At 44.5% G+C, this 24,219-nt stretch overlaps 1 protein-coding gene and 3 pseudogenes across 1 annotated transcript; all 4 read right to left on the bottom strand.

Annotated features, from left to right (window-relative positions):
- Window positions 1–483: 483 nt before the first annotated feature.
- Window positions 484–24,219, bottom strand: part of LOC147001285 (mRNA export factor GLE1-like) — a 62,682-nt pseudogene continuing 38,946 nt past the window's right edge.
- On the bottom strand, window positions 4,199–4,660 carry LOC147001289 (eukaryotic translation initiation factor 1A-like). The gene has a single exon (XM_085830155.1). It carries the CDS (start codon window positions 4,631–4,633, stop codon window positions 4,199–4,201), a length of 435 nt encoding a protein of 144 aa, XP_085686281.1. The 5' UTR covers window positions 4,634–4,660.
- LOC147001288 (RNA exonuclease 1 homolog pseudogene) lies at window positions 7,951–10,614 on the bottom strand (annotated as a pseudogene).
- LOC147001287 (ubiquitin-like protein 5 pseudogene) lies at window positions 22,125–22,365 on the bottom strand (annotated as a pseudogene).

The raw sequence follows: 24,219 nt of genomic DNA, 5'->3' as shown, positions 1-24,219 counted from the left end.
TATTCCATTGGTCTATTTGTCTGTCACTATACCAGTACCATGTAGTTTTTATCACAATTGCTCTGTAGTAAAGCTTTAGGTCCGAAAGGCCAGTTCTGTATCTGTCTGTAACACCTATAAAACTATGAAACCTGACAAGGGACTGACATAAGGCTGTGAATTATGAACCCCTCATTTAAAATATGTTTATTTATTTTTATTTCCATGACTAAACTACAGCGGTTTTCAGATACACACAAGAAGAGTGCATTGTATCCCATTACAGATGGTTATGAGCCACCCTGTGGTTGCTGGGAATTGAACTCAGGAGTCCTGCAAGAACAGTTAGTGCTGTTAACCGCTGAGCCATCTCTCCAGCCCTAAAAGCCTCATTCAATGGTACAGATATATAAAAACACACTGATGAATTTCTCCATCTGACATGATTCTTCCAAACCTGCTGTGTCAGTAGCTTTATATTGTTGCCCGTCCTGCTACACAGTGTTACAAAGGACATTGAGAGTGCCAGAAGGAGGTTGTCAGAAAGCCTATGTGGACATGAACCTCTCTGTATTGAAGAGTTTTCCCCAAGAACAGCTTGAAACATTTGAAAGAGCCCATCTGTCCTGATCTTGTGATGGCTTCAACTCTGGGCAAGTAGTCCTCTTGGGTGAGAAGTATCATCTTTCAGAACTGGATCTGGTACTGCTTCATGAGGGTGTTCTAGACATGTGTTTTAGAAAGTTGTCCTGTTTCTCAACTCTGGAATCCATCACTTGGTAGCCAAGCATCTGTTGCGAATCCTCCAAATATATCTCTTCCTTGAAAGGTAAGTAGAAAGGCATGGAGAATGGACACTTATTGTGGAGATGAACAAGAATGAGGTCTCCCACTTTGGGGTGAAGCATCCAGATACCAGAAGCCACCACTGCAATGGGGAATGCTGCTTCATGGTGAGAGCCCACTTCTTCCTCCCCTTGTTTCACAAATTTCCCTGCCAGTTTGTACTGGACAAAGTCCAGCCCTTCAGGGTTAAGAGTGGCAGGCACCGGATGCCCACCCCATTGGACAGGCTTTCCAGACAGCAGGCTATCGATCTTGTCAAAGACCTCCTTCAGCTTTGAACTTGCAATGCTGGAGATCTGGCAGAGTGGGATGGTGGCTGCCTTCTGCAAGTCCAGTTTTATCGTTTTGGTCTGACTGTCCTTGTTGCTGTCCAGGTCTTCAAAGGGAAACACACATTTGGCAGAAGCATCCTGAAGTTGCTGGTACCACTGCATTTTACTATCTTGTACCTTCACCTGCAGGTCTTCAATCTGTGTCCCTGCTGCACTTGGGCTGGCTACAGAGCTCTGGGCAGGAGCCCTTGTACCCCAATGAACCTGTGACTCCTTCCACTTGAACCAGGGCCTCCTGCTCCCTCACTTCAGAGGCTCCAGTGATCTTCTGCTCCAAACTCAAGACGAGGTCCAGCATCTCCAGCAGGGCCAGCTCAGCCTCAGCTTGGTTCACTGCTGTGGAATAGCCACTCTTAAAGGTGCTGTGAATGATTCTGGAAATGAGGCCACACAGCTGGTTGTCCAGGGGCTGGAAGGCAACCAGGTCCACATTCAGGAGGTCTTTGTGCTGACTGGAGATATCTACCTGCTGGTTGATCTGCAGGGTCTACATTGGCACCATACATTTATTTGTGTTATTAAAAACCAGAGCTGGAGAAAGTCCCTTTCTGGTAGTAGGTCTCCTGTGCCTGAGAAGTGCTAAAAACATGATTCTTCAAGTAGATCTAAATCATTAGCATCTGTAGATCGTCAGAGGTCCCAGGTCTGGACCATGTCCAGATCAGTTCACAGTGGCAGTTAAACTGTAAATCACTTGCCCTGGTGGACTTTTTAAAAACAAACAAACAAAAACAACAACAAAAACGAATTCCCAAACCATACTTGCTAAAAATTCTGGTAAGTATGTGCTTTTATGTGATGTGGAATTTGGGTGGGTTTTGGTTGAGTTTCTTTGTAGATATGGACGACCAAGGGGTTGTTGAAAACTAATTGTATTAAATGTCTTTTGATAAGCCTTCTGCTCACACTTTTGTGACTGTCTGAAGTATATAGTTTGTGTATATTGATAGAGATCATTTATAACTAAAGCATTTAATTTTTTGTACTACAAAAACTTTTGAATATTTTAATTCACAATTCAGATATGGAAATTCAAGATTAGTTTAATTACTCAAATTAATGAATAGTTTTGGACACGTTAATAGAGCTCATAATTGCCTGCTACTATGGCTCTAGGACTCATGGTATCTTCCATCTCAAGTAGGCACCTGAATACATAAAGCTCATACAAATATACATCAATAAAATAAATCTTGACAAAAAGAAAGGAATGAAGTAGAACAGGTTGGAAAGGGGGCTGGAAAGATGGCTCAGTGGTTAAGAGCACTGGCTGCTCTTCCAGAGTCCTGAGTTCAATTGCCAGCAAACACATAGTGGCTCATAACCACCTATAATAGGATCCAATGCCCTCTTCTGGTGTGTCTTAAGGCAGCTATAGTACTCATATACATAAAATAAATAAGTCTTTAAAAAAAAAAAAAAGGCCAGGCGTGGTGGCACACACCTTTAATCCCAGCACTCCCAGAGACAGAGTAAGGCGGATTACTGAGTTTGAGGCCAGCCTGGTCTACAAAGTGAGTTCCAGGACAGTCATGGCTATACATAGAAACCCTGTCTCACCCCTCCCCCAAAAAAAGAACGGGTAGGAAAAATCAGAATGGTTGAAAGAAGGTGGTAAATTTCCATACAGATACATGAGCTATATTGAACTCTATCCTAGAAAGTCAACTCTATAAGTAGTGAGAATTGGTACAGGCCTGATACAGATTCAGACTAGGGTGAATTATCAGAGTAAGCAGCATTCTCTTGTGAGTACCATGCGGTATTGGGGAGGATGTTATCTACAACCCATCCAGAGTAAGAAGATGGTTTGGGAAGAGACCTGCATTCTTCTAAAATGTCCTGGTAGCACAGCAGACACTGGTGATCATAGTACTTGCAGGCTTGTGTTGGGGAGTCCCCTCCTGGTTTGCCAGCAGAGACCATCAGACTGCATTGATCTTTTTCTTTTTCAGAAATCATGTAATCATTTATTTTCATTGTACACCAGAGATATAATGAACATATTAAAAGGAAAAAATTTTTATATACCAACATGATTTTAATGTGTCTCTGCTTCTGGACTCCTCCATTCAGAAAACAGTAACCTCATTTTCATTAAGCTGTGTCTCCTTTTCCATTAACCTAAGCTTAGTTTGAGGAAAAGTAAGCTTGTACAATTATGTAACTAACTTTACTCAATACACAGTAATTCATTTTCCTTTTTTGTTTTTTTTGTTTGTTTGTTTGTTTGTTTGTTTGTTTTTTCAAGACAGGGTTTTTCTGTGTAGCCCTGGCTGTCCTGGAACTCACTCTGTAGACCAGGGTGGCCTTGAACACAGAAATCCACCTGCCTCTGCCTCCCAAGTGCTAGGATTAAGTAATTCATTTTCCAAGCCCTCAATACAGAAGCTAACTTCTTGAAAGTGGCTTAACATAAAGGACCTACCTACTTTACAAAGTAAACAATACTTCATATGCTCTTAACAGCTACCTGCTTTGAAATTTTCTCTATGCAAGAATCAGAAGAGATTTACTTCTCTTTATTTTCATTCTTTTTTAAGTATGCCTTACAAGATTATATATGAACATTGTCCACTATTATATTTTTAAACACAAGAAAATGATCATCTCCTCTAAGCATTTAATTTCTGCAATGCCTAATTTTTAAAACTCAAAATTGCTACCCATCTAACTTTAAAACTGCACTGTAATATGTGAAAACTTGTGGGTGGAAACAACTTAAAGGATCAAGGGAGTGTATACAATGAGGGCCAGAAATGAAAGGTCACAAATGGAATGGCAGTCCCTTAACAGTGCACACTGCTGTGCCCTAAGTTCAGTTATACCCATAAGCACAAAGTGTTAACTTGTCACTTAAGATAAATAACTCAACATCTTAGGTTTCAAACAAATATAATACTTCAAAATATAAAAGTCATCAACTTGCATTAACAAGCCACACTCATGCCAAATGAAGTTTTACTTAACAGCTGAAGGTCAAATGCCAATTGTGTTGAACTATCTTCAGAGAACTTGGAATATAGCATGCTTAGATTAGGTTAGATGTCATCAATGTCTTCAGCATCATCTACAATGTCATCAAACACGATTTCATCATCATCCCCAGGACCAAATGTGTCCGCTTCATTGATTTTGGCATGTTCTGGAAGTTCTCCATAGGCCTTCAGACTTCTTGCTTCATCTGGATTGTACTTTAAGATTACATCAGCTTTGTTATCTTGATAGTCTCGTAGACCAATCAATATAATGTCTGAGGTATTTATCCAAACCTTTTTTCTCAACTTTCCTCTTATGTGGCACAGCCTCCTTACACCATCAAAACACATTGCTTCCAACCGTCCACATCCCAGCATTTTGGTCACCTGAGCATACTCTTGCCCATGTTCTTTAAACACCAACTCTCTTTTCTCAGATTCATTTTCATTTTTACCTCTGCGCCTGTTTTTGCCTCCTTTGCCTTTATTCTTTGGCATGATGGAAAAGGCAACCACAGCAGTCGGGTGAGGGACTCCTGGCAGACAATGACTCACAATGGCTGTGACTCAGTTCCAAGAGCTACTACACTCTTAGGATGGGTGCCAGGAAGTATCTCAGAGTGGTAGATCTGAAAGCAACTGATGTAAGTATAGAAGATCCACAAGCCACAAAATGTCCCAGAGTCCAGGCTTCTGATAGTTACAAAATAGTCCTTCGGCTTCTGGCCTGGTGCTCAGGGAGTTGTAGTCTCCCCAGTAGTGACAAAATGCAGCAGGACGCCTTTACCTTTGCAGTTCATGCATTGACCTTTTAACAACGACAAAATAAAAATTTTAAATAAGTTTTCATTGGAAATCTTGGGAAATAATATTTTATCAAAATTTCTGCATACAACATTGAATTGTACAGCTTTTTAAAAATTAGATATTCTCTTTATTTACATTTCAAATGTTATCCCCTTTCCTAGTTTCCCCTCCAATACCCCCGTATTCTCTACCCTCCTGCTGCTCCCTAAACAACCCACTCCTGCTTATTGGCCAATGCATTCCCCTATACTGGAGCATAGAACCTTCACAGGACCAAGGGCCTCTCCTCCAACTGATGACTGACTATGCTATCCTCTACTACATATGCAGCTAGAGCCACGACTCCTTCCATGTGTTTTTGTTAATTTGTAATTTGGTCCCAGGGAGCTCTGGTGTTACTGGTTAGTTCATATTTCTGTTCCTCCTAGGTGGCTGAATTGTATAGCTTAATAAAAAACTTGAAACTATCATTCTGAGGAATATGATTCTACATAAAAAAGCAGTCTAAGACTTTATAGAACGCTTAGTAGATTCAGATACCATTTTAATACATTTTTTGAGTAGTTTAGAGTAGCCAAGATTACCAGCTCTTTGGTGTTCAGGCCTTTAATATATCACAAGAACACACTAAATATGTACCCCTGCATTGAATGGACATGCTTGGAGCATAATAAAAACAATTTCAGGACTGGAAAGATTGCTCAATGCTTGAAAGCACTGACTAGTCTTTCAGAGGTCATGCATTCTCTTCCCAACAACCAAACAGTGTTTCACAACCATTTGTAATGGGTACCTATGCCCTCTTTTGGTTCTTGTGTCTAAGACAGGTACAGTATGGTCATAGATATAAATTACTCTTAATTTTTTTTTCAGTTCACAGAAGAATGAAAAATTGAAGAAAGCCACAGGTTGTGTTACTTAGATCCACTTTGGGACACAAAATAACACATGAAAGCAGTTGACATAGGCACATATGACAACCACATGAAGTCCTGCTGCATCCAGTGAAAATAGAAAAGCAAAGGCCAACCAGAAAGTTCATCTCCATCTCCTTAAGAAGTGACAAAGGCTTAGTAACAAGCCAACCAGCCAGAAGAGTACAAAACAAATTAACAACAACAACATCCCCAGAAACACAATTGAATTCATTTTGTGGTGGCCATCTCTTTCTGGGTATGGGGCTTTCCCTTAAGAGTGGTTTTGTACATAGTGAGACCCCCTTGGAGAAAACCAACTTTTCCTTTGGGAGCAGTTACTAGAGATAGTGTCTAGAACCAAACCAGGTCCTCTGCAAGAACAGCCAATGCTCTGAACAACTGAGCTATTTCTCCAGTCCCTATTTGCTAGTTTTTACAAATGATATTTAAAAACATACAAATGAAAGCTAACTGAAAGCTCTGTGTTCTCCAAGATCAGCCTTTTTGAGACTTTACTTTTGGCCATTGCTATGGTGAGCATAAGACACACACTGCACCACTGGTATTTTTCTTGTGTGCACCCATTTCAAATTCTACCATCCCCCTTATAATCCTATTAACATATATCACAGTTGCCAAAGGAGGTCTCAGAAATGCCCATCATAGACATATAACATATAGCCCCTGCATGCCCACTATGTGGATAACCCCTCCATACCCACTATGTGGATAGCCCCTGCATACCCACTATGTGGATAGCCCCTGCATACCCACTATGTGGATAGCCCCTGCATGCCCAATATGTGGATAGCCCATGGAATCTGCTCTGGCCATGGACTTGCAGCCCCTCCAAGTGGCTTGAGGGAGGGAGCATTTGTACTGGGTTCTCACAGGACCCTGAACATCACAACCCAGCTATCCTGCAAGGATCTAACTCCAGTCAGTCTACTCTGCCCACAGATAACTGCCTAGAGGCTGCCAATCAAGCCAAGTTCACCTATCCAATGAGTACTACAAAACTTGTTTCCTGACATGGGGACAGAGTGGCCTTGATGGTCAGGCCCTTTCAAAGGACATCAGGCAGCAGGGACTCCTAGTCTCCACCCTGGACCTTGTCTGAGTAACAGATCATAACAGGCAAAAAGGAGTGAAGGCATGCCATCAGCCTGCACCAGGGACAACAGCAAGGTGCCTTCAGGGGCGGGCTGGCAGGGACAGCCTACACACAGCTTGGTGCTGTCTCACAAAGTTCCCACATCTGGGTAGCATGGGCCCACCCACAGGGTGAGTGTTGCTTTTGGCAAGGGAAACATTTGCATTTTTCTTGACCCTGGCCACTGGGACAAGGGCCACATAGACATGCATCAGATCCTGTCTGGCCCCAAAGAACTACACACTATGAAATCTAAAGTTCATATAAACTTTTATTTATTTCTGTTCCTACTCACAGAGGGAGGCAGTAGCCTGCAGGATGATAACCCAGAGGCCCTGGAAGACCAGGTCAAAAGGCTGGCTTGGCTCTGAGGTTGGAGTTTCCTGACTTGCTGGGGTGAGCTCTGGAAGTTATCCCCCAAGGCAGGGCAAACATCCAGGCCCATGGGACTGACTATGAGGGGTCCAGCCCCTGGATCCCAGCAGCCCCAGTGTTGGACCCCTCAAGTGAGGAGGAGGTGTGCAGGTTAGCAGGTTTAAATTAAAAATTAATAAAAATAATAGTGTAAAATAAAAAGAGATAACCCCTGTGTCAAACCATGAGGGCTTTTCCTGTTGTCTGCTTTATATACAAAGGAACAGAAGGCAGAGCCCACTGTCTGAAGCGGTGGGCTGGGGTAGGAGTAGGGGTGCCTAAATGGGGCACAGAGGCTAGGCCAACTCTGCCCTGGGCTGCAGCAGGCTCCATGGGACAGGACTGGGGGAGGAGGTGGTGACATGTTCAACGGGTGTGGAGTTCAACTGAGCTTTGGTCTCAGCCCTACCTCTGGGCCCTCACTGCAGACCTGAAGCAAAAGCTCTGGAGGCACGTGGTCAGCTGTCACTTTTTATTGAATAAATTGAAAAGAGGCCAAGGGCATCTAGGCTAAGGGATTCCGGCTAAGAGCAGCAAGGCTTGGAAGAAGGGGATGGTATGGTACTGTTGGGTGGGAGTCTTGGCTTGGTCTTGGCGTCTTCTCGGATCTTCCAGATGACAAGCTGCATACAGGCACTGGCATACTCACTGGAGCTGTGCCCATCCACATTGTCTTGGATGACCTGTCTGAGGTAGTCAGCTATGAGGTTCCGCAGGGAGCGCTTATAGGTTAGGCCCCGGTGATGTGGGAACAGCACAGATGTGTCTACCACTGTGCAGTGGATGACCTTGAGAGCCAGAAGGTCGCTCTCCAGACTGTGTCCAATGAGGATGGTGTCTGCACTGAACATGCTCAGCAAGACAGCCTGCACGTCCCGCAGCGTGATGCTTGTGTCCACAAGGTCGGCATCTGTCACCCCCAAGAACCTGATGTTGTAGTCGACAACTTCATTGTCAGGCTTGACAAAGGTATCATACATGACCTGCAAGTCTGTGTCCACGACTGTGACTCGGGTCACCTCCAGGCCATATGTAGTGTAGGACATCTCACAGTCGAGAGCAAAGACCCCTGCATGGGCATCTTTGGGCAGCTCCTTCTTGAAGGTGCCCACAAAACCCTCCAGGTTCTCTGTCCGGCCATCGCGCACATGTTGCTTGGCGACCTGACAGCCTACAGAGCCAACCAAAGCTGAGCAGCACACATACTGGGACTCCCAGCCCCCTGCCACTCGATTCAGCTGCAGCCTCCACCAGTGGTAGTAACACTCTGCACTCCGCATACAGCGGCCCGCAGAGGACACAGGGAACTCAATGCCACAGCGATGGCAAATTCTGCAGGAGGGGTCCTTGGGCTTCTTCTCCTTGGCAGTGAAGATGACTGCAGCCCCTGGACGCTCTGGGTGGGGGAAGGGGTAGCCATTCTCCTTCAGCTGCTCCTGAGTGAGTAAGTACTGCCTAAGGTGGTTGTACAGGGCAAATTCTGCAGAGGCAGTGGGTATCAGTGCTCTCAGCTCCTCTACCTGCTGGCTGCTGGGGCTGTTCAGTGAGAAGCTGGTTTTAGCTGCCAATTTGCCCCCCAGTACAACCTCATGGGGCACAACCCTGTGGCCACTGGCTTTGCTGAGGTTGAGCATGGTGTTGGGGGCCAGCCCCCTTAGCTTCTTAAGAGTGTTCACGACCACATTCAAGTATATGTTCTTGCTGGGACTAAGGACATATGCCACCTTTTCCTCGTTCAGGGCCTTCTCAATGGCCTCCTGTTTGGACGAACAGAACTTGAGAAACTCCTCAATGAACAGGTGGAGATAACCTTGGCGGACAACAGTGGGGACCTTGCCGTCAAATTCTTTCGGGATAACGGGCTTCTTTAGACTCTGGAGTGATGGGCTGTGGACAATGCATTTGGGGGTGATGGTGGTTGTTATCTTAGATGCCATCCCTGACAGCGTGGGTGTCTTCAGTGGCTGACTGCAAGGTTTGGGACTGTGGGAAACCTGGCTGCTGCTGGCAGGGAGCACCCTCTTGGAACCTGTGAGGGCAGCAGCCAGTCGGGAGTTGGGTATGTGAACAATCCTCCTCTTCTCCCCTGGCACTGAGATGTGCACAGAGGAAAGCCCCTCAGTTGGCCCTGGGGTGGCCTGTAGCCAACTGGCCAACTCCCTCAGTGCTTGCTGTGCTCGCAGGTACCACACCTCCTGAGAAGTTGGGGGCTGTGCTTCAGGAGTCACGGGGGTCTTCTTTGGGGCCTCTGCCCCCTTGCCTGGCATGCAAAGGTGTGAGACCTTCCTCTTCTGCCCTGGGAATGAAGTGGTCAGGCCCGCATGCATCTTTTCCTCAGCCTTCACCTTGGGTGGCTGCTGGGTCAGACAGTCCTTTTCCTCCATCTTAAGGCTGGTGGACTCAGTGAAGATCTTCAGGCACTCCTCCATAGGGTCCACATGGAAGCCCACCTCCTGCTCCAGAGCCGAGTAGTCCACATCCTCCTCTGCACACTGGCTGGCTCCTGAGGACAGCGAGGACGAGGATGAGAATGACAATGGGGAGGGCGTAGCAGGGGACACAGGTGGCAAGGCCTTGAGACAAATGGGAAACTTTATCTCTTCCAGCCCCAGGCTGGAGTTAGAGTCTGATTCTGAGTCTGAGCTCATGCTGGGCAGGGTCGGGGGCCAGACCTGGGGTGCTCCCACTCCCACTCCTGAGTCCTTCTCCTTGCTCTCAGCCCCAAATAGCTCTGTGTGTCTCAGGTTGTGTTTTTTGATCTTAGGGGTGTCTTGGGGGGCTCCTTTATTCAGGGAGTAGGCCTTGTATTCCACCAACTTGCCCGAAGGCATCTTCCTTGCACTGCCACCTTTCCAGGTCAGTGGTGCACCAGGATCATGCCTGGAGTCCTGGGGCCCCGTGTTGGAAGTGCGGCCCAGCCCCCATTTCCCTGGGCTGGTCACTGTGGTCACAGAGGATGACTTTTTCTTGGTTCCTTCAGGCCCCTGGGCCTTGCCCCTGGGGCTACTAGCAAGCAGCTTCTTGTCTGCACAAACCTTTTCCTTCCCTCTGGGCCTGGCTGGGTCTTCCTCTGTCTTTCTTTTTTATTTCTTGTGGACCATGCCCGTGTGGCAGAGGCTGGCTTGGGTCCCAGTTTTCTTCTTTTTGGTTTTACTCTCCGTGGGGACACCAGCATCTTGAGCGGCCATGGTTGGGGACTCCGGAACCCCTCCTCTCACTTGCCCTGGAGGCTTCTGCACGTGCTTTTTGGAATTCACCACTGCTGTCTTGCCCTGAGATCTAGAAATAATTTTTGATCAAAATTTCTGCACTCAACATTGGATTGAATAGCTTAATTAAAATTTCATCTTATCTTTCCAAGGGATGTTGTTTTATATAAAAAAGAGCAGTCTAAGATTTCATAAAACACTTAGTAGATTCAGATACCATTTGAATAGTTTAAAGAAGTTTAGAGTACCCAACATTATAAGGTTACTTGTATTGATCATGCCTTTAATATATCACTAGAACACGCACAAATATGCACTGCTGCAGTCTGAATGGACATGGTCGGAATATGACAAAAACAATTTCAGGGCTAGAGAGATTGCTCAGCATTTGAAAGCACTGACTGTTCTTCAGAGGTCCTGAGTTCAATTCCCAGCAACCACATGGTGGCTCACAACCATTTGCAATGGGTTCTGATGCAATCTTCTGGTTGGTGTGTGTGAAGACAGCTAGCATATTCTCATAAAAGTAAATAACTCTTACAAAAATGTTTCTGCAGTTCACAAAATGAATGAAAGCTTAAAGAAGCCACAGGTTTTGTTACTTAGATCCACTTTGGGACACAAAATAACACAGGAAAGCAGTTGACATAGAAACATATGACAGTTACATGAAGTCCTGCTGCATCCAGTGAAAACAGAGGAGGAAAGGCCAACCAGAAAGTTCATCTCCATCTCCTTAAGATGTGACAAAGGCTTAGTAACAAACCAACCATCCAAAATAGGACAAAACAAATTAACAATAACAACAACATCCCCAGAAACACTACTGAGTTCATTTTGTGGTGGCCATCTCCTTCTGGGTATGGGGCTTTCCCTTAAGAGTGGTTTTGTACATAATGAGACCCCCTTTGAGAGAACTAACTTTTCCTTTGGGAGCAGTTACTGGACAAAGCATCTTGAACCAAACCAGGTCCTCTGCAAGAACAGCCAATGCTCTGAACAACTGAGCTGTTTCTCCAGCCCATGTCTGCTAGTTTTTACAAATGACATTTAAAAACATACAAATGAAAGCTAACTGAAAGCTTGGGATCCCCAAGCCCAGCCTTTTTGAGACTTTACTTTGCTATGGTGAGCACAGGACACACACAGCACCCCTGGTATTTTTCTTGTGTGCATCCATTTCAAATTCTACCTTTCCCCTCATAGTCCTATTAACCTATATCATAGTGCCTGAAGAAGACTCAAATATTGGCTACCTCTAACACTTAGCATAACTCACTGTTATTTTTCTGGACCAAGGCTAGTACCACACTAGTAAACATCATCTGTTCGTTCCAGTCTCATTTCTGTGGCTGTTGTTAAAATACTCGGAAGAAACACAATTTCCAGAAGGGGGGGCTTATCTGGCTTAAAATTCCAGGTTACAACCCACCAAGGGATGTCAAGGCAGATAGTGAAATCCCAAAAGCAAGAGGGATGTGCTTTCTTGCAGAGAAGGAAGCAAGGAAGGAAAGAAGGAAGGAAGGAAGGAAGGAAGGAAGGAAGGAAGGAAGGAAGGAAGGAAGGAAGGAGGTAAGCTGGCAGGGAAGGCAACTCATGAAAGACCCCAGCTTCTGAGCAGCCAAGTCACCAAGGAAGCCCACAAGAGGTTCTAGCCATGGTTGTGGCTAGGTTACCTCTGCTCCCTAGCTTAAACTATCCTCGAAGAAAAATGGAAAATGTATGTTCTCCCAGAACATTCCATAACCAGGACCCGAATCCATGACCTACCTGGCATGTACCATCTTCTTTGAAGGAGGACAAAGAGACATTAGAAAGATGATTCTTTTTTCCTAAGTGTATTAGTCAGGGTTCTCTAGAGTCACAGAACTTATGGATAGTCTCTATATAGTAAAAGAATTTATTGATGACTTACAGTCGGCAGCCCAATTCCCAACAATGGTTCAGTCACAGCTGTGAATCGAAGTCCAAGGATCTAGCAGTTACTCTCACACGGCAAGCAGGCGAAGGAGTAAGAGCCAGATTCCCTTCTCCCAATGTCCTTATATTGTCTCCAGCAGAAAGTGTAGCCCAGATTAAAGGTGTGTTCCACCACACCTTTAATCCCAGATGAAAGGTGTAGCCCAGATTAAACATGTGTTCCTTAAACTCAGAAATTTAATCTTCTGGAATCCATAGCCACTATGGCTCAAGATCTCAATACCAAGATCCAGATAAGGATCGCCAAGCCTCCAGATAAGGGTCACTGGTGAGCCTTCCAATTCTGGATTGTAGTTTATTCCAAATATAGTCAAGTTGACAACCAGGAATAGCCACTACAATCTACCCCTTGTCAACTTGACACAAATAATATCTCATGTTCACATGAAACAATAACAAGGTTGTGAATACGCCTAACATGATATAACTATCCCTCGTACAATCGCGAACACATTTGTAAATTTACAATGGGGCATTCATATTACTTATAATCCTCGTTTCTGCAACTGGTTATGTGGCCTTAATTGGTATTTATAACTACCTTCCTCTACTACCCATTCTGTATTTCCTTCACCTTCAGCCAGCACCTCAGCAGGTCTTGGCTCTTTTCCTGGAGGATTGACCCATACCTTCATTCCTGATGGGTCTTCGTCCTTTGTCATCCTGCTTGGATTAGGCTGTTGTAGTTTCCCATTGACTTTAATCACAGGTCATGGTAGTACAAAGAGACGCCCTAAGGGATCTCCTACACTCCAGACATAATCTTGCTTACCACCATTGTGAAGAGGTAATCCAATTTCCCCATGGTAATCAGGATCTATCACCCCTCTTAACACTGTTATTCCTTTTTCAGCCTGTTAGTTTAAGGGCATTAGAAGCCCAAAATGACCAGGGGGAAGTCTGAGCTTCTAGTTCAATGGAATGTTTGTTGTAGCTCCTGGTAGGAGCACTCCCCTCTCTGGAGCCAAAACTTCTAAGCCAGCAGAACCTAGAGTTATGGGGACAGGAAGCAAAAATTTTCCTAGAGGGTCACTAGGAGTGATAGTAAGTGGAACTATTCCCTTTTCCACCCCTTGATTCCTGGACCCATGAATCCTGGCTATGGGTGAAACTGTACCATATATCGAGCGCTGATTCAAAGCATATACTGCCTTCTGAAGAACTCTACCCCAGCCTTCCAAGCTGTTACCACCTAATTGGCGCTGTAACTGCGTCTTCAAAAGGCCATTCCATCTTTCTATCAGACCAGCTGCTTCAGGATGATGGGGAACGTGGTAAGACCAGTGAATTCCATGATTGTGGGCCCACTGTCGTACTTCTCTGGCTGTGAAATGAGTTCCTTGGTCAGAAGCAATACTGTGTGGAATACCATGATGATAGATAAGGCATTCTGTCAGTCCGTGAATGGTGGTTTTAGCATTGGCATTACATGCAGGAAAGGCAAATCCATAACCAGAATAAGTATCTACTCCAGTAAGAACAAAACGCTGTCCTTTCCATGAAGGAAGTGGTCCAATGTAGTCAACCTGCCACCAGGTTGCTGGCTGGTCACCTCGAGGAATGGTGCCATATCTGGGGCTCAGTGTTGGTTTCTGCTGTTGGCAGATCTGGCAATCAGCAGCAGCTGAAGCCAGGTCAGACTTGGTGAGTGGAAGCCCATGTTGCTGAGCCCAAGCATAACCTCCATCTCGACCACCATGGCCACTTTGTTCATGTGTCCACTGAGCAATGACAGGGATGGCTGGGGAGAGAGGCTGACTGTCCACAGAACGGGTCATCTTATCCACTTGATTATTGAACTCCTCCTCAGCTGAAGTCACCTTTTGGTGAGCATTTACATGGGACACAAATATCTTCACATCCTTTGCCCATTTGGAGAGATCTATCCACATACTTCTTCCCCAGATGTCTTTCTCACCAATTTTCCAATTGTGATCTTTCCAAGTCCCTGACCATCCAGCCAATCCATTGGCTACAGCCCATGAGCCAGTGAATACTCGTACATCTGGCCATTTCTTCTTGCAAACAAACTGTAATACCATGTGTACTGCCCGAAGTTCTGCCCACTGAGAAGATTTCCCTTCACCTGTGTCTTTCAGGGTTGTCCCAGAAAGGGGTTGTAATGCTGCAGCTGTCCACTTCTGGGTGGTGCCTGCATAACGTGCAGAGCCATCAGTAAACCAGGCCCTAGTCTTCTCCTCTTCAGTCAGTCGATCATAGGGAACACCCCATGAGGCTATAGGTGCATGCTTGGCAGCAGATGGCATTGTAACAGGAGTAGAAACCATAGGCATTTGAGCAACTTCTTCATGTAACTTGCTTGTGCCTTCAGAACCTGCTCTGGCCCAATCACGTATATACCACTTCCATTTGATAATTGCTGCTGTGCACGTCCCACTTTATGACTTGCAGGGTCTGATAGTACCCAGCTCATGATGGGTAATTCAGGTCGCATAGTAACTTGGTGTCCTATTGTCAAACGTTCAGTTTCCATTAAGGCCCAATAGCAGGCCAAGAGCTGTTTTTCAAAGGGAGAATAGTTGTCTGCAGATGATGGTAGAGCTTTGCTCCAAAATCCCAAAGGTCTTTTCTGTGATTCACCTACAGGGGCCTGCCAGAGGCTCCAAACAGCATCTCTATCAGCCACAGACACCTCAAGTACCATCGGGTCTGCTGGGTCAAATGGTCCAAGTGGTAGAGCAGCCTGCAAAGCAGCCTAGACCTCTTGAAGGGCCTTCTCCTGTTCCAGGCCCCACACAAAGCTAGCAGCTTTCTGAGTCACTTGGTAAATAGGCCTAAGTAACACACCCAAGTGAGGGATGTGTTGTCTCCAGAATCCAAATAGACCCACTAAATGTTGTGCTTCTTTCTTGGTTGTAGGAGGGGCCAGGTGCAATAACTTATCTTTCACCTTAGAAGGAATATCTCTGCATGCCCCACACCACTGGACTCCTAAGAATTTCACTGAGGTAGATGGTCCTTGAATTTTGGTTGGATTTATTTCCCATCCTCTGATATACATATGTGTTACCAATGAGTTCAAAGTGGTTGCTACTTCCCGCTCACTTGGTCCAATCAGCATAATGTCATCAATATAGTGCACCAATGTGATATTTTGTGGAATATCCAAACGATCAAGATCCCTTCTAACTAAATTATGACACAGGGCAGGAGAGTTAATATATCCTTGAGGCAAAACTGTGAAGGTATACTGTTGGCCTTGCCAACTGAAAGCAAATTGCTTCTGGTGGTCCTTATGGACAGGTACTGAGAAGAAGGCATTTGCCAGATCAATAGCCGCATACCAGGTGCCAGGAGATGTGTTAATTTGCTCAAGTAACAAAACTACATCTGGTACAGCAGCTGCAATTGGAGTTACTACCTGATTTAGTTTTCGATAATCAACTGTCATTCTCCACGATCCATCTGTTTTCTGCACTGGCCAGATAGGAGAGTTAACTGGAGATGTGGTGGGAACCACCACCCCTGCATCTTTCAAGTCCTTGATAGTGGCAGTAATTTCTGCAATGCCTCCAGGAATGTGATACTGTTTTTGATTCACTATTTTCTTTGGCAGAGGCAACTCTAAAGGCTTCCATTTGGCCTTTCCAACCATAATAGCCCTCACTCTACAGTTCAGGGAACCAATATGAGAATTCTGCCAATTTCTGAGTATATCTATCCCAATTATACATTCTGGAACTGGGGAAATCACCACAGGATGTGTCCAGGGACCTACTGGACCTACTGTGAGTCGGACATCAGTCAAAACTCCATTAATCACCTGCCCTCCATAAGCCCTGGAGGGCCACAATGTTTCTTGGGATCTCCTGGGATCAGTGTCAACTCAGAACTAGTATCCAGCAGACCCCGAAAAGTCTGATTATTTTCTTTTCCCCAGTGTACAGTTACGCTTGTAAAAGGCTGTAGGTCCCTCTGGGGAAGAACTGGAGAAAGGGTAACAGCAAAACCTTTGGGTGTCTTTTCAGGATCCTTCCGCAGCGGAACCTGGCCACCCCTTCATTCAAGGGGTTCCAGATCTGCAAACTGGCTCAAGTCTGGAAATTGATTCACTGGCCGAGATTGCTGTTTACCACGAACTAATGTAGCCTTTCTTTCGTTTGTTTGAGAATTTTTCTGCTTATACAGATCAAACAAATATGCAGTAGGCTTCCTATGTATTTCATTCCTGGAAACACCATGATTGATTAGCCAGTACCAAAGGTCCAAGCGAGTCATGCCATTATAAATTTCACCTCTCCCGTGCTGACCATTACTGGGTCTGTTACTATAAACATTCTTTTGCCTACACTGTCCATTATAATAACTAGGATCACCTTGTCTCTGGTGATTCAATGCTGCCACCTGGCCCTTGTTACCTCGGAATCCAACTAAACCCAGTGAATTTAATTCATCTAATTGAGCAGAAGCATCTCCAATGCTAAGATCTGGCACAAGGAAAAGGGAAAGAACAAAACCCTTCAAATGTGCTGGTGCCCCTCTCACCAATTTGCAACTTATAGAGCTGGTGAAGGGCATATCTTCTAGACCTTCCCATTGTGGACAATTAGGATTTACACAATATATCCACTCTAGCATTGCAATTTCCCTAAGTCTTAAAATCCCTTCATCAACACTAAGCCACGGAATATCAGGCATCTCCAAGTCATTTCCAGTAAGCCATCTTTTGATAAACACCTCAGCCAACCATTCAAACAAACTTTTGACACCTTTTTTAACCATATGAGCTTCCGTATTAAACCTAGAATCTCCACTCAGAGGGCCCATGTCAATAAACTCAGCCTGCTCTAGTTTTATGTTCCTTCCACCCTTATCCCACACCTTTAAAAATCCATTCCCATACATATTCACCAGGTTTCTGCTTGAATGAATTAGCAAACTCATTAAGCTCCTTAGTAGTGTAGCGAATTTCCTCATGGACTACACTTTCTACCTCCCCTCTAGGAGCCTGTTTTGCTTTGAGTCTTGTTACAGGTCTAGAAGAAACTATTGGTGGGCCTTGAGAAACATCAGTATTGAAAGTCATTGCTGGTTTATCAGACTGTGCAAAATTAATTTGCTCATGTGGGGAAGGCATTATTTCAAGGGGTGGGGCTGAGGGTACTACTTCCTCAGGTGGGGCAAACCCTTGAGAATCTGAAGATTCAAAATCCTCAGCTTCAACATGGTCTTCCCACACATCCCCGTCCCATGTTATAGGATCCCATTCTTTGCCAATTAGTGCCCTTACTTTAACTGTTGACACACTCTGAGACTGAGACTTAAATTTTTGCTGTAGTTCAGCCAACCTTACAATGAGGGTTTCAGTTTGATTTTCTGCAACTTGAGCTCTATTGCTGCAAGAGAGAAGATTCTCTTCAAGGACACACTTAGCAACTTTTAGATTGTTTACTTGTGTCTGGAGCCTTTCGATTTTATCACACAACTCCTTCCTTTCATTCGTCATTTTTCCCCAGATACTAAGAGCAGCCAGTCAGTAAAATCATTTTCTGATTTTTTTCCCCATCTTGTAGAAAGCTTTGTGCACCTAATTCATTAAGAAAATCAAGGGCATTAGCTTCTTTAAGTTTGAAATATAATTTCAACCATGGGTCTTCAAAATTCTCTGAACTCCCAGGAGGGAGAGAATCTGGAGAGGTTTCAGTAGTTGAAAGCCCTGGTGGATCAACAAGCCAATTCTAGTATTTTAAAGGATTCATCCTTGTACTTCTGTTACTCTAGAACCACTCCTGGTACCAACTTCTGTATTAGTCTGGGTTCGTCAATTAATGACAAGGCCGACATGCCGGAGGCATCTGGAGTTTGGTTTCACTTTTACGGGACAGTGAACGGAAGTTTTCTAAAAAATCTTCAGTAAGAGCTAAGAGGCAGGCGCCTTCTCCACCCACTTGTGCCTGTTTAAAGAGATCTCTGACAATTCCCCAATAGCTAAAAAAGGACTCAGGGACATCTTCTCCTTGTTTTATTAAACTATTGATTTCTTTGCCTACTTTATTCCAGGTTAAAGGTTGTATTTCAGGACTACTCAGTATCAGCCACAGATATTTTTCATCCACAAAACAATAAAAAAATTATTAAATCCTTTTTCTTAACTCTTATCCCTCTCTCCTAAAGAGACCCCTTCATCTCTTGAATAAAAACTGTCTCTTTGGACAGAACATTCCCCATGGTAAATGGGACAACAACTGAATGCCCAGGCTTACCTCTCAATGTCCGCGACACTTGATTGAAGTGGCATGGAACTGTCTCACTGAGAGGTACCTCTTGAATCCGTTGTCCGGAGGGTGTTCATACCTCGTGCCCCACGTCTGGCGCCACTTGACCTGTCCAGCAGGTCCAGTTATTCGAGGGTCTCGAGGGGACCTTCTCCTAAGAACCAAATGGGGGAATAGAAAGACGGACACCAAGTACAGGAACAACACACACAGAAGCAGTCTGAGTAGCATCAAGGTGTCACAGTATTCAGCAAGGTTCAAGGCTTAAATGCACAAGCAAAAGGGGAAGTACAAGTACTTCTCAGCAGGAGGGGTGGGGCAGTGGAAATGCACAAGCAAAAGGGGAAGTACAAGTACTTCTCAGCAGGAGAAGTGGGGCAGCGGAAATTTTTCTTGTGGCAACTACACGGGGAAGCAGGAACTTGGTGGTATCAGGGTACATCTTGTGGTCAGGACATCTGGCACTGACTTAGGGCTGGAACATTCTGTGGTTGTTCTTGGAACAGTGCGCCGGTGGCCCGCTTTTGACCCCCTTTTCTTCTCGGGGGGAGAGGCCCAATTCAGAGACAATAGAGTTGTCTTAGGAGCTCCCAACACAAAGACATAGACAGACATAGAGAGAATAATAAAAAGAATAACAGGCAATGAATTTGGGAGGGAGTAGAAAGAGGGGGTACATTGGACAAGTTGGAAGGGTAGGGGGAGAATGATGGAATTATATAATATTCCAAAAGTTAAAAAAATAATAAAAAAAATCTAAAACTAGCATCTTGGGGGACACATGACTCCAGATACATAAGTAGCAGAGGATGGCCTTGCCTGACATCAGTGGGAGGGGAGGTCCTTGGTCCTGGGAAGGCTTGATGCCCCAACATAGGGGGATGCTGGAGTGGTGGGGCGGGAGTGGGGAGGTGGATGGGTGTGGGAGTACCCTCATAGAGGCAAAGGAGAGAGGGGACAGGGTGGATAGAATGGGGGAGTTGTGGAGGAGTAACCCTAGAGGGGCAGAGGTCATTTGAGATATAAACAAATGGAATAACTAATAAAAAAAAAAACCATAATAAGAAAAAAAGAATTGTCCTTCTGTGTGCTTTATTGGTTTGGTAATTGCATTATGTTTGGTACAGTTGTGGTACTATCAGGAGGTATGACCTTGTTGAAGGAGTTATGTCCCTGTGGAGGCGAGGTTTTGAGGAAATATATGTATATGTGTATATATACACATATATATACATATACATATATATATGTATATATTTTTTGTTTCAAGCTCTGCCCAATGTGAGCCACAGCAGTCTCCTTCCTGTCTTTGAATTGGGAAGCAGAGGCAAGTGGGTATCTGATCTAGGCCAGCCTGGTGTATAGAAGGAGTTCCAGGGCATCCAGGGATACACAGAAAAACCTTATCTGAGAAAGAAAGAATCGACTTACCTGTCTCACTCCTCCTTCAGAGAAGATCCACATTCAGCAGGTCTTTGTGCTGACTGGAGGCATCCAGGTGCTGGTTGAGCTGCAGGACCTCCTCTTGCAGGGGGTACAGGCAGTGCAGATGGACCTGGCCTTCCTCCTTCTGAATCTGCTCCTGCTCTGCCTGCTTCACTCCCTGCTGCTCTGCCTCTCCTAGCTATAGATTGAGAATCTGGGCTCTCACCCCATGCTCAGTTTTCAGCTTTTCCTGATGACACAGGGCTTCTCTGGTACTCTTCTCTGTCACTTCCTCTAAGCCCTGGAACTCCTTATGCAGCTTCAGCTGCTTCACCTCCTAACACCTCTTTTGCTGCACCTAGACCATTCTGCCATCACCATACACACACATGTTAGTGTCCCTCTGGACCTGAGGTAATCTGACGTGTGCTCACAGATTGAAAGACCATTCAGCAAACTGTAAAAGGCCAACCTTCTGATCAGCAATGGAAAGTGCTTCAGCCAGTTTGTCAAGATTTTCACTTATATGACCCATGTGAAGTCTTTCATCAGAAGCCAGCCATATATGCAGTGGAATTGTATAACCCTTCAAGTTCTTCCCTGCTACGCACACTCCATTGAAGCCTGCTTGACAGGCCCAGAGGCCTGGAAGCTCTCACCAGGCAAAGAGTTTCAGAGAAACTCAACCTCCTGGAACCTTGACATTCTCATAACCCATATACTCATGCCCTATCCCTGTGTTAGTCTGGTGTATGGATCCACGTGCTCTCTTTTAGTATTATTTTATTATAAGTGCCTTTAAAGATTGAATTCTGAAATAGCTAAACCTTCTGCCACTGTTCCAACATCCTAGAAAATCCTTAAAGCCGAAAACTTAGAATCAGTAGGAATTCAGTGAGAAGGTTATCTATTCAGTAACATTCAAATTTACTTCTAGTAGAGACAGTGAAACTAATTAGGCATTACAAAGAACAGAGCCAAAATAGCTCAGGGCTGGTCTGAAGAGTGTTTACTTGAGACAATAGCCAGTATTACCCAGACAAGGGAATTCACAATGGCCTAGCGAATAGGTGGGTTTACCATAAAAGAGTTAGGGAATCCCCCTGAGACAGGTTTCTTCAGTAGGCCCAAAGAAACAACATAAATCAGGCATTTATTAAGAACCCCTGGTGGTGGGCTTAACAATAGACTAGCATTACACCTGGATCCCTTCTTAGTGGCAGCAGCCTGGTCCCCATCTTCTTTTTATTCTGTATAAAAATTTTTGATACTCGACTTGACAATTACATTCAGATTCTACACAACCTCTCCTGTTGATCTGTCTGTCATTTATTTCGCTGACTCCTTGTCCACCTGCAACCAGAGACCCATTCTAAGCAGGCAGGAACCAAAAAGGGTCTGCAGCACTTCCCCTTGGATATACATGGTGGGATCTTCCAAGCCTGCTGTGTTTTTACATGGGATGACCACCAAGAACAGCAGCAGCAGTGGAGGACAGGCAGCTGGAGTCTAGAAAACTAGGTGTATGCTACATAGGGCAGAGCTGGAGAGGTGACCCAAGCCCTTGAACCCTAGAAGATCCTGAGTGGATTGAAGTCATTGGATGGTTGGAGACTGATTTTGTTTTGATTGTGACTGTGCCTTGGTATGTTTCCCTCGTGAAGAAGGCATTTTAGTGGAGCCCACAGTTAAGAGACTCTGAATTTTAAAAGGTATTGGACATTTTAAAGGGATTGAACTTTTTTTTTAACAGCAGCTAAGTTTTTATTCATGTGAACTGTTAAAAATGACCATCTATACCAGTGTCAAATGAAGATGGGATAGGAGGGCAGGGTAGAGTTGGGCAAGGAGGAGGAAGAATTCTGCTCTACTGGTAATAAAGCTCCAGGTTCATCCCATCATGGATTTCATAGTCTCCCAGAGACACGTGGTCCTTATAAATCATGTACCACTTTTTAAGAATGATCTTATTCCAGCAGGAGCCAGTTTGAAATGCTATCAGTTTCTTCAAGTCACTGATGGTATCATCTGTGTTGCAATTCACTTGGACTTTATTTCCTAGACGGTCATTGCAAACCACCTAAATCATTGTGGCTGGAGCTCCAATGTCCTCAAACTTATGGATGGAACAACTTGCAGCACCAATGCTGAACCCCAATTGAACTTTTAATATGTAAAGACTGTGGGACTTTTAAACCCTCTTATAGTGCAGCCACTGGGAAGAATCACCGTCCTCCTCTTTAGGGTAGATTCATTTGCTAGGGCAGTTCAAGAACCGAAAGGCAAAGCAAAATGAGACAAAACCAAACAAATAAACATCAAACTAATACTTTCTTTGTTTGTTTACAGTTTTAAATAAAAGAAGGCTCATTTCATCTTTATGTGTATGAGTGCTTTGTCTGGATGTATGTCTGTGTACCACATGCATGCCCGGTGCCTTCAGAGACTGGAAGAGGGTGTCAGATTCCTAAATTGTAGTCACCGATGGGTGGGAGCTGCCATGCTGGTGCTGGGAAACAAACAAGTTTCTCTGTAAGAACAGCCAATGCTATGAACCACTGAGCTATTTCTCCAGGCCATAATTGCCTGTTTTATAAAGGACATTTAAAAACATATAAATGAAAGCTAACTGAATGCATTGTATACAACAAGCCTGGCCATTTTGAGTCCACACTTTTCCCAATTGCTACAATAAGCACACAATACACATAACACCCTGGTGTTTTTCTTGTGTGCATCCATTTCAAGTTCAATCTTTCCCTGTATAGTCCTACTAATCTATATCATAGTGCCTGAAGAAGACTCGAATATTTGCTACCTCTAACACATAGTTAGGTTACAACCTACCAAGAGTAATGTAATGGAAGTTAGTGAAATCCCACATACAATAAAAAACAAGAGGGACTTGCTTTCTTGCAGAGAAGGAAGGAGGCAGGTAAGCAGGCAGGGAAGGCACCTAATGAAAACCCCCAGCTTCTGAGCAGCCAAGTCACCAAGGAAGCCCAGAAGAGGTTCTAGCCATGGTAGTGGCCAGGTTACCTCTGATCCCGAGCTTAAACTATCCCGGCAGAAAAATGGAAACTATTTGTACTTCCAGACCATTCCATGACCAGGACCCTAATCAACAACCTACCTGGTTAGTACCATCTTCTTTGAAGGATGACTAACAAACATAAGAAAGCTGATTATTTCTTTTTGAGATAGGGCTTTTCTGTACTCAAGACTGCCCTGGAACTTTCTACAGACTAGGATTTCCTAGATCAGATATCTGCTTGCCTCTCCCTCCGAAGTTGAAGGCAGCAAGATGAGACTACTGTGTCTTACCCTGGGCAGAGCTTGAGTATATATACATTTCCCCAAAGCCCCGCCTCCACAGTGATGCATCTGTAACTCAATAAGACCACACCTTTGGATAGTACCACACACTGCTCCAAGAATAATTCATTCACCACACCAAACAAACAAAAGGACACTTTTTACTGCTTTCTGGTTCTACGTTAATGAGAGACAAAACAATCTACTAAGGACAAAGTTGAAATAATGAATGTGGGAAATCAAATAGGCATAGACCAAAACTTGGGATGTAGGATTGAAAGAAAGGAATGGGGCTGTTTAGAAGAGCACTGACTGCTCTCCCAAAAGTCCTGCAGGGCAGAGCCAGAGCAATTGGAGGTCCTGATTTCATATTCCCAGCAACCACATGATGGTTCACAACCATCAGTACAACTACAGTGTACTCATATACATAAAATAAATAAATTGATCTTTAAAAAAAGGGATGGATATGTGTTCTTCAGTCAAGTCTTATTTTCCATACATGCATATCATATGGGATGCTTGTACCATGATGATCCCTCACTGTCCTATGGTTATAAAGAGAACAGCAATTTTACTACAGCACAGTTAAGAGAATAGCTCTATAAAACTGATTGGGTGTCACAGT

Source organism: Mus caroli, unplaced genomic scaffold (assembly GCF_978045245.1).
Source record: "Mus caroli unplaced genomic scaffold, Mus_caroli_1 scaffold_14, whole genome shotgun sequence".
Lineage (NCBI taxonomy): Eukaryota > Metazoa > Chordata > Mammalia > Rodentia > Muridae > Mus > Mus caroli.
This window is presented reverse-complemented; position numbering and strand designations above follow the sequence as displayed.